Source organism: Limulus polyphemus, unplaced genomic scaffold (assembly GCF_000517525.1).
Source record: "Limulus polyphemus unplaced genomic scaffold, Limulus_polyphemus-2.1.2 Scaffold5257, whole genome shotgun sequence".
NCBI classification, from domain to species: domain Eukaryota; kingdom Metazoa; phylum Arthropoda; class Merostomata; order Xiphosura; family Limulidae; genus Limulus; species Limulus polyphemus.
Genome location: NW_013670867.1, coordinates 23,944 through 35,324, shown reverse-complemented (window position 1 = coordinate 35,324; position 11,381 = coordinate 23,944). Strand labels below are relative to the sequence as shown.

General features: G+C 35.3%; 1 protein-coding gene across 1 annotated transcript in view; it reads left to right on the top strand.

The window, feature by feature from the left end:
* Nucleotides 1–11,381, top strand: part of LOC106472339 (venom phosphodiesterase 2-like) — a 60,137-nt gene that overhangs the window by 34,350 nt on the left and 14,406 nt on the right. Inside the window, exons 10-12 of the mRNA XM_013932976.2 lie at nt 2,981–3,056; nt 3,845–3,932; nt 10,024–10,205. Of these exons, the coding sequence (XP_013788430.1) occupies nt 2,981–3,056; nt 3,845–3,932; nt 10,024–10,205 (346 nt within the window). The remainder of the gene's footprint in view (nt 1–2,980; nt 3,057–3,844; nt 3,933–10,023; nt 10,206–11,381) is intronic.

The following is an 11,381-nucleotide window of genomic DNA, read 5'->3' as shown; positions in this document are numbered from 1 at the left end:
TGGCGCCACTATACATTACTGATGTTTCTTGCACTCAGTGAGAGATTTTTTAAGAATTTTTAATAAAAAGTTATAAATATATTAATAAATCGCAGTATAAGACTATTTCTTGGAGAACCAGTTTTTTGCATGGTTCAACTTATAAGGCTTTATCAAGAAGCAGATTTGAATATAATATTAAAATATACATATATCAAAATTATAATGAAGAATGACTTACAGGAGATAACCAAATCTACACACAAAAATATTGTTTTCGTGGAATATTAGAAGAAATTAGGAATATAAAAGAAGGACAAAAATTCTATATACATATATATTGTTACTATTACATTATTAATTTTTAGAAATTGTGTTCATAATCAATTTGTTTTGATTTAGTTTTTAGAAGAAAAATTAATCGGCATTTACCATCATGTGGCAGACATCTAGCTAGTAAAAAAATTATCTAGTTTAGATAGTAATTCATTTCCGTACTCGTGTTGATTTTGACAGTAATGATCAGTCTTTTATAAAACTACAATTCAGCAAAATTTCATGTATAAGTCATTAACTACAATAACCAAATTGTTTTTGTTAAAATGTATTCTACTCCTATATTAAATGTATGTTTTATCTTTTTTTGAAATTAGAGTCAAATGAAAAAGAGAAAAATCTGTTAATGTAGTTACTGTGAACAAAATTAGTTTATGAAGTATTTTCTTTACGTCTGTAATTGAAGTTGTGAACATTATCAGTGACATCGGTATTTTTACTTTTAGAGTTTTTACATGATTAATCCTTAAGCCTAACCCCATTTCTTCTTCATCTTCCATTTTTGATGATGACAAGCCATACTGTTGTATTCAAATTCGATGACGAGCCGTCTCCAGCCATTATCATACTGTTGTATGTGTCTTAGTTTTGCAACAAACAATGTTCAGAAAATGATTTGTAAAATGAGAAATATCTTAACTTGGAAACATTGGTTAGTAACAGACTTTAGACTATGTACCTTCGTCTGTAAGTGAACATGTATCTCGTCACTGTTATTGGAATGATATTTTTATAAGATAGGCTCAAGAAAGAAAATTTAACAGAGATCTAAAATCATAAAATTGCTGGTAGGATAAAGAACATGGACATTTTACCAATTCCTTTTCTAGTATAAACACTTTTTTCAAAATAATTAAAAATGTCTCGATTCTAAGCTCTTCATCAATTAATATTTATTAATAAAAGAAAGAGAATATAAATCAACATGGTATACATATATAACATGGTATTAACATGGTATACATATATAACATGGTATCAACATGGTATACATATATAACATGGTATCAACATGGTATACATATATAACATGGTATCAACATGGTATACATATATAACATGGTATCAACATGGTATACATATATAACATGGTATCAACATGGTATACATATATAACATGGTATCAACATGGTATACATATATAACATGGTATTAACATGGTATTAATATGGTATACATGTATAACATGGTATTAACATGGTATACATATATAACATGGTATCAACATGGTATACATATATAATATGGTATCAACATGGTATACATATGGTATCAACATGGTATACATATGGTATCAACATGGTATACATATGGTATCAACATGGTATACATATATAACATGGTATCACCATGGTATACATATATAACACGGTATGAACATGGTATACATATATAACATGGTATAATAGAATGAATTTCATAACGTAATCAACAAATATGAAATAGTCAGTTATTTGAGTTTGTCAGTGTATACCTGATTATCTCACATGTTTGTACAGTGATCAATCATTTTAAGCCCAGTTTTTGGGGACAATCCTCCTTGTAAGGGAGGGTCAGGACTGTAAAGACAGTATTGTGATGTATGTTGTTAATATTATTTTGTCTCTTTGTGTTCTTATTAGTTTTTTTTTCTTTCAGATCTAAGATCAGTAAAATTCTGAAAAAACTAGTTCAGGATGACTGACATACATGACAGTGCCCTTGAGAACAGATAAAATTATTCAGAACAGTTATTGTTTTAAGTGCTGATAAATGTAGGTATTGTACAAGAAAATTTACAGGTTGAACACCATATTGAAATACAAAAGTTTCATTGATCCACAGAAGTTTTTTGTTAAGTGGAATTGCAGCAGTTAACAGGAACAAATATATTTAAAAATAGTGGAAGGCAACATTGTTAATGCGTGCAACAGTACGAGAGTGGTCTCAGTAACAATAAGTGAGTGAATGGTTGTTGTGCTGACTTGGTGATGTGTCATGATGTATGTTCAGCAGCCAATCAGGTACACGTTGAATTATTAACCTCTTGGTAAATTAAAACAATATATTCAATAAATAATATTTTTTTTGTAGTTACACACAAGAGAAGATTTTATTTCCAGCCAGAGCACAGGATTTGGTAGAAAGATTTAAGGCTTTATCTCTTGTTTTTAAATCCAAGTTTGGAAATATTTGAGAATATTTAGGGGGGAGTAAGTAATGAAGAATTTGTTTATAATTTTTTCTCACTAACAAGAGATCAGTTAGAATTTCTGTATAACAATTTCATGTCATTTTTTATTTTTTGGCTTGAATAAGTATTTTTTTTCAGTAGTTTAGGTGCTAGTCTAAGCGTGATAGAGAAGTGCAACACTTACACTGATTGGTTGCTAGAACACCCAAAAAATATTTACTCTGTGTGATGCAAAGTATGCTAAAAAAAAAGAGGAAGAAACTTGTTTTCTTTTTTATTTCCATTTCATTGTTTGTGTTATTGCCTGTATGAATGATGTATTTATTTTATTGCTGTGTGGCTGAAAATAGAAACATTTGTTTTTTTTTAAATATGTTATTGATACTTATATGTAATTAAAAGACGAACTTCCTGAGCCTATTTTACCTACATATGGTGAACAAAACATTAAGAAGTTACTATTGTAATCATTTTGGTTGTTTTTCCTTGCAGGTATCCCATTAAAGGTAATGAGAAATACTGTAATGGGGGTACTCATGGCTATGACAACATGGCTCCAAGTATGGACGTAAGATTTTAATGACTTTATTTAACACATTTTATTTCCCTTTATCAACCTTTTGTTAATCTTTTTTTTTCCTTTTCTTAGTAAAATATTTTATTAAGATGTGTCTTCTCATTTTTTTAGAGACATGAAAGTTTAGAAATATTTATATGAAAAACTGATACCACATTTTGATTATATATCTTTGTTGTTAAGCTTTTAATCATAGTAAAGCTCCATTATAGAGCTATTTTTATTCCTGAAGATAATTGAAGAATTAGTGATTGTCAAATGTCTCTAGGTTCTATGAGATTTTTTAATTAGAAAAAAATTACATTTTTGGGTTATATTACTTACCCAATAGAGTGTAATCATAAACTGTGGAAGTTAAAAATAAGTTGTCTGACTTGCTATAGTGTACCGTGTTGAAAAACTTATAATCAGTTGTTTAAAACTTGCAGCCAAAGTATAATAATAAATGTAAAAATGTATTAAAAACACCAGGAAAAAGAATGGTGCAGCCAATGTTTGATCAAATGCTTTCATTCAGACGTTACGAAGTAATATATCACGTGGTATCTATCATAAAGAAGTAGTTTTCCAGGAAAAAAATTAACTATTGGGCTGATAGATGGCAATCATCAGTAGGCGCAATTCCACTGGGGTGCATTTTCACTCAAATACTTGTAAATTAATAATAGGTTAACTATTAATGAAATGTTTATTTGAAGTGTCATCCAATCTTTTGTTTACATATTAGTTAATAGTGCGAGCAAAGATTCTCATTGTGTTTTTTTTTTGTTTTTTTTCAGACTTTGTTCATTGCACATGGACCAGCATTTAATCGAAATGCCAGTGCCACACCATTCCTCAATCTAGAAGTTTATGAACTTATGGCTGGTAAAATATTTCTGTGTTTATGTTATTTCTATAGCAGATGCATTCTAACGACATTTAAACAGAGAAATATAATTACTTATTGTGGGACAAAGTGAAAAATACAAATAGAATTTCTAAAACATACTTACTTCTGCTGCCACTTACAGCTATTACTCAGCCACCAGGGTTTCAACTTTGCCCGCCTAAGCATTGGCGAGATTTTTTGTCACTTACTCCAAAGAATTTAGACATGGGGTTTCCTACAGAAGTGCTGCAATACTTAATGTCTTTGGTTGCAATTTTTGCGTCACCTAGTGGGTTTCTTTATAAATTATATTTAATAAATATTACTTTAAAAAAAATGATTGACACAATGTTGTCAGGCATGAATTCACAGGTTACTGTTTCAAGCATGGAGACTAATCAGCCTTCCTCCATTTCACCTCTGTTATCAAACATCTTTCAAAGATTAGGAGGGGGTCACTCTCAGTTGAGGCTGTCTGGAGGCATTTCACCAAGGGTTTCTGAGGTTGCTTTTGCCAATGATCCAAGACAGTCTAGAGAGAATTTGGACTCTTCTTTTTCCTGTGCCTTCGTTTACTAGGTCGGATTCTCATGAGGCCAATTTGAATCAGCCACCTCCTGCTCCATTTCTTCAATTCATCAGTCAGGTTTGTGAGGTTTTGGGGCTTTCTCCAGTTGCCTTTGAATCTACTCTTTCCTTGATGGCTGAAAGGTCGGAGGGTGACTACTTAGTTTTTTTTCTCCTTCACCCAATATTGCTGCTCATGCTGGAAAATTTACTGCTCAATTACGTGAGAGGATTGCTGTGCCTTGGCCACCACATTTGTCTGAACAGCATACGTTGACTTACCACTATCTGGAGGACGTATATTTAGATTCCGAAAGACTTGATCCTCTTTTGGATATGTGGGGTTCCAGATTGGACCCTGTGATAACTTTGAACAAATCACAATTTTCTCGAATTTGTTTGGCCCTTATTACTATTTTGAGATATTTATTTTCCCTCTATATTTTGTAGGAATTCTATCAGCATTCCCCACATAAATTTGAGGACAAATTGGGTCTTTTGCTGACTTCTACTTTGGTAAGATTGTTAGCTTATGCTCTTTCTTTGGTTTCCTGGCTTATAGGTTGTTGAAATTTATTGCGTAGGGAGTTTTTCTATCTGCTGTAGCCCACTGTGAGTTACCTGAGGCTCCTTTTCTTCATCCCTTGATGTTTATGGGCATCCCAGAAGCATTGAAATCATGGATTGATGTTGCCTGTTTGAATTCTTCCTTGTTGTCATTGGCCCTTGGACTTTCATTGGCTCCTGCTGTAAGTCATGGTATGACTGCTTGTCATATGTCCTGACCCCCTGGCTTCTGCTCCTTGATCTGATGGTACTTAGAATATATTCTGTTCTTATCTTCAAGGCTTCTCCACTCAGGCAGTCCATTGTCAGCAGCATCTGTGACTATCCTCTCTGGGTGGGAGCAAGGTTACATTTCCTGGACAACTGGAATTCCTACACCACAGATCCATGGGTACTTCAAGTTCTGGCACCAGGGTTGGTCATTCAGTTCACTTCTCCACTTCCATTATCCTCCCAACAGTGGTATTTCTATCCCAACAGATCCACAGAGTGTGGATCTTCATTCCAAAGTTATCAGAGAGTTATTGGTCAAGGGGGCAGTATTGAGAGTCAATCCTGTTTTTCCGGGATTTTATTCTCATTTATTTGTTATGCCCAAGAAGACAGGAGATTGGCGGATGATCATCGATCTTTCTCATCTCAATCAATTCTTAGAACTTTCCAGGTTTACAATGGAGTTCTTTCTAAACCTACATTGGCATTTTTCACCAGGTCTATGGATGACCAAGTTTGATGTTGCTGATGCATATCTCCACATTCCCATAGCAAAGTCATCCTGCCACTATCTACGTTTCATGCACAAAGGTAATTTTCTGCAGTTCAGGGCTCTGTTCTTTGGGATAGCATCTGCAACATATGTCTTCTGCAGAGTCCTATGACCTTTTTCTCGTTAGCTTCATGCTTTGGGCCTGTGCACACACCATTATATGGACAACTGATAACTTCTAGTACCATCTCGTTAGTTGGCAAAACAACACATCCAAATTCTCTTTTCAGAAGTCACCAAGGCTGGCTTGTTTTATCAAAGCTCTTGCTGACTCAATATATTGTCCATCTAGGTGTCTTTTCCAACATGTTTTTAAGCTGGGCTCAGTTGACTCCCATCTGGCTTCAGGATATGGAATGGGCAGTCAGGCTCTTACTCCTGCCTCCTTCTCCTACTGCGCAGATGGTTTTGTCCCTTTTGGGGATGTGGGCATTTCTCGAATCTCTGATTCTTTTCAGAAGAGCACACACGTGGTCCCTTCAGTAGTTGTTGTGCAACTAATGGATCATGAACTGTGATCCACTGGATCATCCAGTCTCCTTAATCAGGAGCAACATCTTAGATCTCGAGTGGTGGTTGGATCAGACCAACAATACTACTGGTGCACCTATACTGCCCCTTGTATCAAGATTAACCTCTTCACAGATGCCTCACTTCAGGGATGGGGTGCATATCTTGATGGTCAGGAATTCCAGGGTCTATGGGTGGAAGACAAATCTTCCTCCCACATCAATATTCTAGAAATTCTTGCTGTCCAACAGGCAATGATTCAATGTCTCGATCTATTAAAGAGGAAAATCATCATGATTCATTCTTACAGTTCTACAGTGGTCTCTTACAATTGTTTTTGAACATTGGATATTCTCTACTGGACTAACTCCCATCATATCAACCTCCTGGCTTGCCATGTTCAAGGGGTAATGAATCTAATATCAGATCACTTGTCTCGACCTGACTGAATGGATGCTCCATTGTGAGGTTTTCTGGTGGATTTGCTCTCAGTTCGGGACTCATTGGAACTCTCAACTATAGCTTATTTGGTCCCTGGTATCTCATACTTGGGCTTTGGTGATAGGTGCATTTAGTCAAGATTGGATGGGATTGCACCTCTATGCTTTTCTCCCAATTTGTCTGTTATCCAGTGTTCTGGCTATGATTTGATCCAGTACTTGTTGAGTACTGTTGGTAGCCCCATATTGACTGACCCAACCATGGTTTCCTCTTCTACAGAATCTTCAAGAGTGTCCACCTCTGCCACTTCCTCTTTGGCCATCACTATTGAGACAACCCAAATCCAACATTCTACACCCAGACAATCCCAAGCTTAAACGTTATGTATGGAACTTACATGGCTCTTCACTTCTAAAGTTCTCTTGTATTTGTTTCAGTCTATCTGTAGACCCACAATGCTATTTATCCACAGAGATGGCACTCTTATCACCAATGGTGTCTCACAAGGAAATTGAACCCACTTCAACCAAATGTGCCCACCATATCTCGTTTTTTTGACCGTTGCTTTATATAAGGCAACCTTATCGACTATTTTTCGATATTCTAAACATCAAAAAGTATTTGAATCCCCAGTGCTACCCGGCTTTCTCAAATCGTTTAGAGTCCTTCGTCCCAAACGGCCTTTTCCACTTGGGAAGTGAGATGGTATTACATGCTTTGTCTTGACATCCATTCGAGCCTTTAGACTCAAGTACCATGTATCTCCTTTCCCTTAAAGGGTATATTTTGTTGTGTCCTTTTAGAGCCCTGAGATGTTATGTGGCTCGCACTAACTCCTTTCGAGGTGATGGTACTCAACATTTTATTCATTGGGATTCTTTGGTTTCCTTAGATTAATCCCCAATTATTTTGATGAGGTGGCTTCGCAAATTGATCCATAGTGCTTATTCTGGACTTTCTTTCCTGGTGAGGAAACTTCTGAAAATCACATTTCATCAGTTTTGTCACATTTCTATGTCTTTAGCTGCCCTTTTTGAATTGCCCACTGAAGGACACCGTAAAGGCCGATATATGGCCTTCTCCCAATACTTTTCTCTCACATTCTTTACACAATGTGGCAGTTTCTTCTTCTGAGGGTTTTCGACTACCACCTGTGGCCATTTTAACAACATTTCCTACATTATAAGGAAGAGTGAGCACCTTTTGTCTTCCTCTTGTCTCTTTATTTTGCAGGATCCCTTACTTACTTACTTCTTTTTTTCACTGGATCCCACTCTGTGGTGAGTGATGCCCAGATAGGTGTACTTTTATCAATACAATTCCCCACTAGTAACCACTACTTCACTATACTTGGTAACGGTTGCAACAGGCTCTGTAGAAATGAGATGTTCCATAGGACCATCTAGGAGCTCACCAGATGGAATTACCATATTATGCTGGATTGCCATTCATGGACTATCATGAGTAAAGCTAAAGAGGATCCTGACCATCCCTGCCGATCATTGGATTGAATAAATCAAGGTCTGTTTGCTTTTAAAAGTTTAGGGAACCTGGTTCACCTATTGCACTGTTCCTCAGGACTCCTCAATGAGCATTAACCCCTAGAGTTAGACAGTCCTTACCACACCCAGTTTCCAGTCACTGAGGTGGTGGACAGAGGCTTTTCCACCAGATGTCGGTATGTGCAGCACCATCCTATGTGGGAGCCTACCTGTAATGCTGGTTCAGATTTTATATTCGGATATCTGGTTGGGATGTGCATGACCCTTCTTTTGATCAATATCGGTTTATTATATTGTTTGTGGAAGGAGTTCCACTAACTCCATGTAATTCCGATTGCAGAGTGGTCCCATCCTGGGTCCTTGGATGAGCACAATATTCCATGCCCTCTCCATAATTCCGGGGGCAAATGGAAGGTTCCTTGTCCAATCGGTTGCGGAGTAAGGATGAATGTTCATAATTCCAGACTGGATTAGTTCTGTTCCTTTGGTTGAGTAAGGCATGCATGATCCCATCATTCCAAGCCTGGGGTGTTGCCTTTCAGGATTCTTCAGGTGGAGAAGAAAGTTTGTCCGCTTCGGTGTTGTTTACCTTTTCATTGTAATTCTAGTGATTTGGAACACATCACTTTATGGCTACAGGTTGGGATATAATCAAATGTATATCTATATATAATTTTGCAGTCCAATTGCCTTAGCCACCAATGTGAGATATAGGGTCCAAGATCCCATAATTCCAATAACAAATTGTAGAACCTTGGCTATCTGGTTGGGACTGGCCTGTAGTGATGATTACTCATGTACTATTCCACCCTTGATACAGGATGAAGAGCATACCTGTTTTGGATGTAGTGTGGTTCCCCCACTTGGGTACCACTCTTATCTTGGTACACCCTTGATCTATTCAGACACTTTCTGTCTGGATAGAGCCTTTACTGGCCCCTCCACCTTCTCAATGTGAAAATCTTGCCGTAAGTGTCAGTGGAGGTAAGTATGTTTTGAAAATGTATTTCCAATAATACTTGCCTCCGCTGATACTCTCCCACCCTTCCTCCCTACAAAGAGCTGGTGTTAGAGACTGGGATGGAGTTAGTCTAAAAAAAGTGATAAAATTACCTTGAATGAGATGCTTATACAGTATATAGTACCAGGATAGAGGATTCATTAACATAGGTGGAGAGTGTCACAACACAAATATTGCCAAGAGCAATTTAGTGGGATATAAAAGACTTGAGAAAGTGAGAAAAAAATCAAACCAATATTTAGATGAGCAAAGAAAGAAACCATGGCAGTCGATTAATAGCTATAAGTGTCAGTGGAGGCAAGTATTATTGGAAATACATTTTCAACTTAGGAAAAAGTTAACTTACAGTTTTTTAAAAGAAATGTTGTGAAATTCAATATTTCCAATTAGACCTAGTCACTAAAAATGTGAAAACAAAATTTGTCAAAGGTGAAATAAGATTTATTATGATTAGAGAAAAATCCCAACAAATGGTTTTTAACTTTTGTTTACAAGTTTATCAGGAATACAAAGTATAGAGAGTTGGACTTATGTTTGTAATTTCAATAATAATTCTTCAGGTAGAGAATATGTGTAAATAAACCTTTTTCTGTTATAGTACTGGAACTGTTATTTTAGAATATGCATAAGTATTGTTATAGTTTTTACATTTGTTGTTTTAAAGTTTGCTGTGAATATAAATTAACATTCATTTGGCACATGTTACCTTCTAGAACTCATTAATATAACAGCTGCCCCAAACAATGGCACGAGAGGGAGTTTACACTACATGTTACACAATCCTCTACCCCTTCCGAATGTTGAGCCTTCCAGTGAGGTACAAGTGTGTGAAGCAAACTTTGACAAAGAAGAAGTGACGAGGAAAAGGCTAGCTGCTAACTGTTCGTGTACTCGGGTAATATAGATTTCTTATCAATCTATATTTGTCTTTAGTTTGTTCAGTTTCCTTATCTTTGTTATTTTAATCTAATGACAAAACTAGTTTTATCATAAAGAAGGGAAAGAGGAGTTTATCAAAACTTGATATTTTATGTAAGACTGGGTGAAGTTTCTTATGTTCATTGGAAACTATTTTTCACACTTTTTACATGTTTTAACCCTTTCCCCCTGGGCATCCTTTACTATGCATGACAGAAAGTTTTAGTGTCTTAACAAAAAAAAAAAATTATTAAACTACTTTTTGTTTATGTTATACCAATTAGTATAGCATAAAGTTATAGCTAATAACCCATATTTTAACAAGTTTTAAGTTCCTAATTGTACAAGGCAATATTTTAAACAATCTTGAATTTCCCCTAGTGTGACCTTTGTGACATATTTTCTCTAGGCATCATGTCCTCTCTATTTTATCCATCACCCCTTGAAAAAGTATGAAATTAAATATAAATTACTCTCTATAAAATCATCATTGCTTAAATGAACCATAATTTTTATAGCCTTCAATTTTGTTTGGTGACAGAACTATAAATCGAAAATTACACCCACCCGTCACGTCCTCTCTTCAGGCTTTGTTAATAGTTATCTTTTACGTTTAATTATATATTACCTATAACCAATAGAAAGTCAAGGTTTTCATCTGTCAAATGAAATATTGTATAATGTGTTCTGAACAGATAAGCAACAATTTCACTCAGTGTACAATCTTCATTCCCATGAGAAGGTTAACGACTAGCTTGGATGAATTTGTAATGGTTCTTGTCTTATAGTTAGAAAACCAGAAAAGTTTTGAGAGTTAGGGGAAATTGTCTACTTTTTGCATGTTATTAGTCTATGTTGCATTATTTAATTAAATGTAAATTATTTAATGCACTACAACCATTAGTATAAAATATGTAGGCTTAACTATAATAGATAATCGACAGCAAGAAAATAGAAGATTGGGTAAATTATTTATTTCTTGTTTGTTAGGTTAGTTAAGATTAGATGAGGTAAAATAAATAATATATACACCTGGAAAAAAGTTAAGCACCCCCAAATATTTTTCAGGATTGCTTATTGAAAATAAGGTTTAATTTTTATGATGTTGAGCAATGTTCATAATTTCAAACATAATTAAAAGGATGTGAGCGTT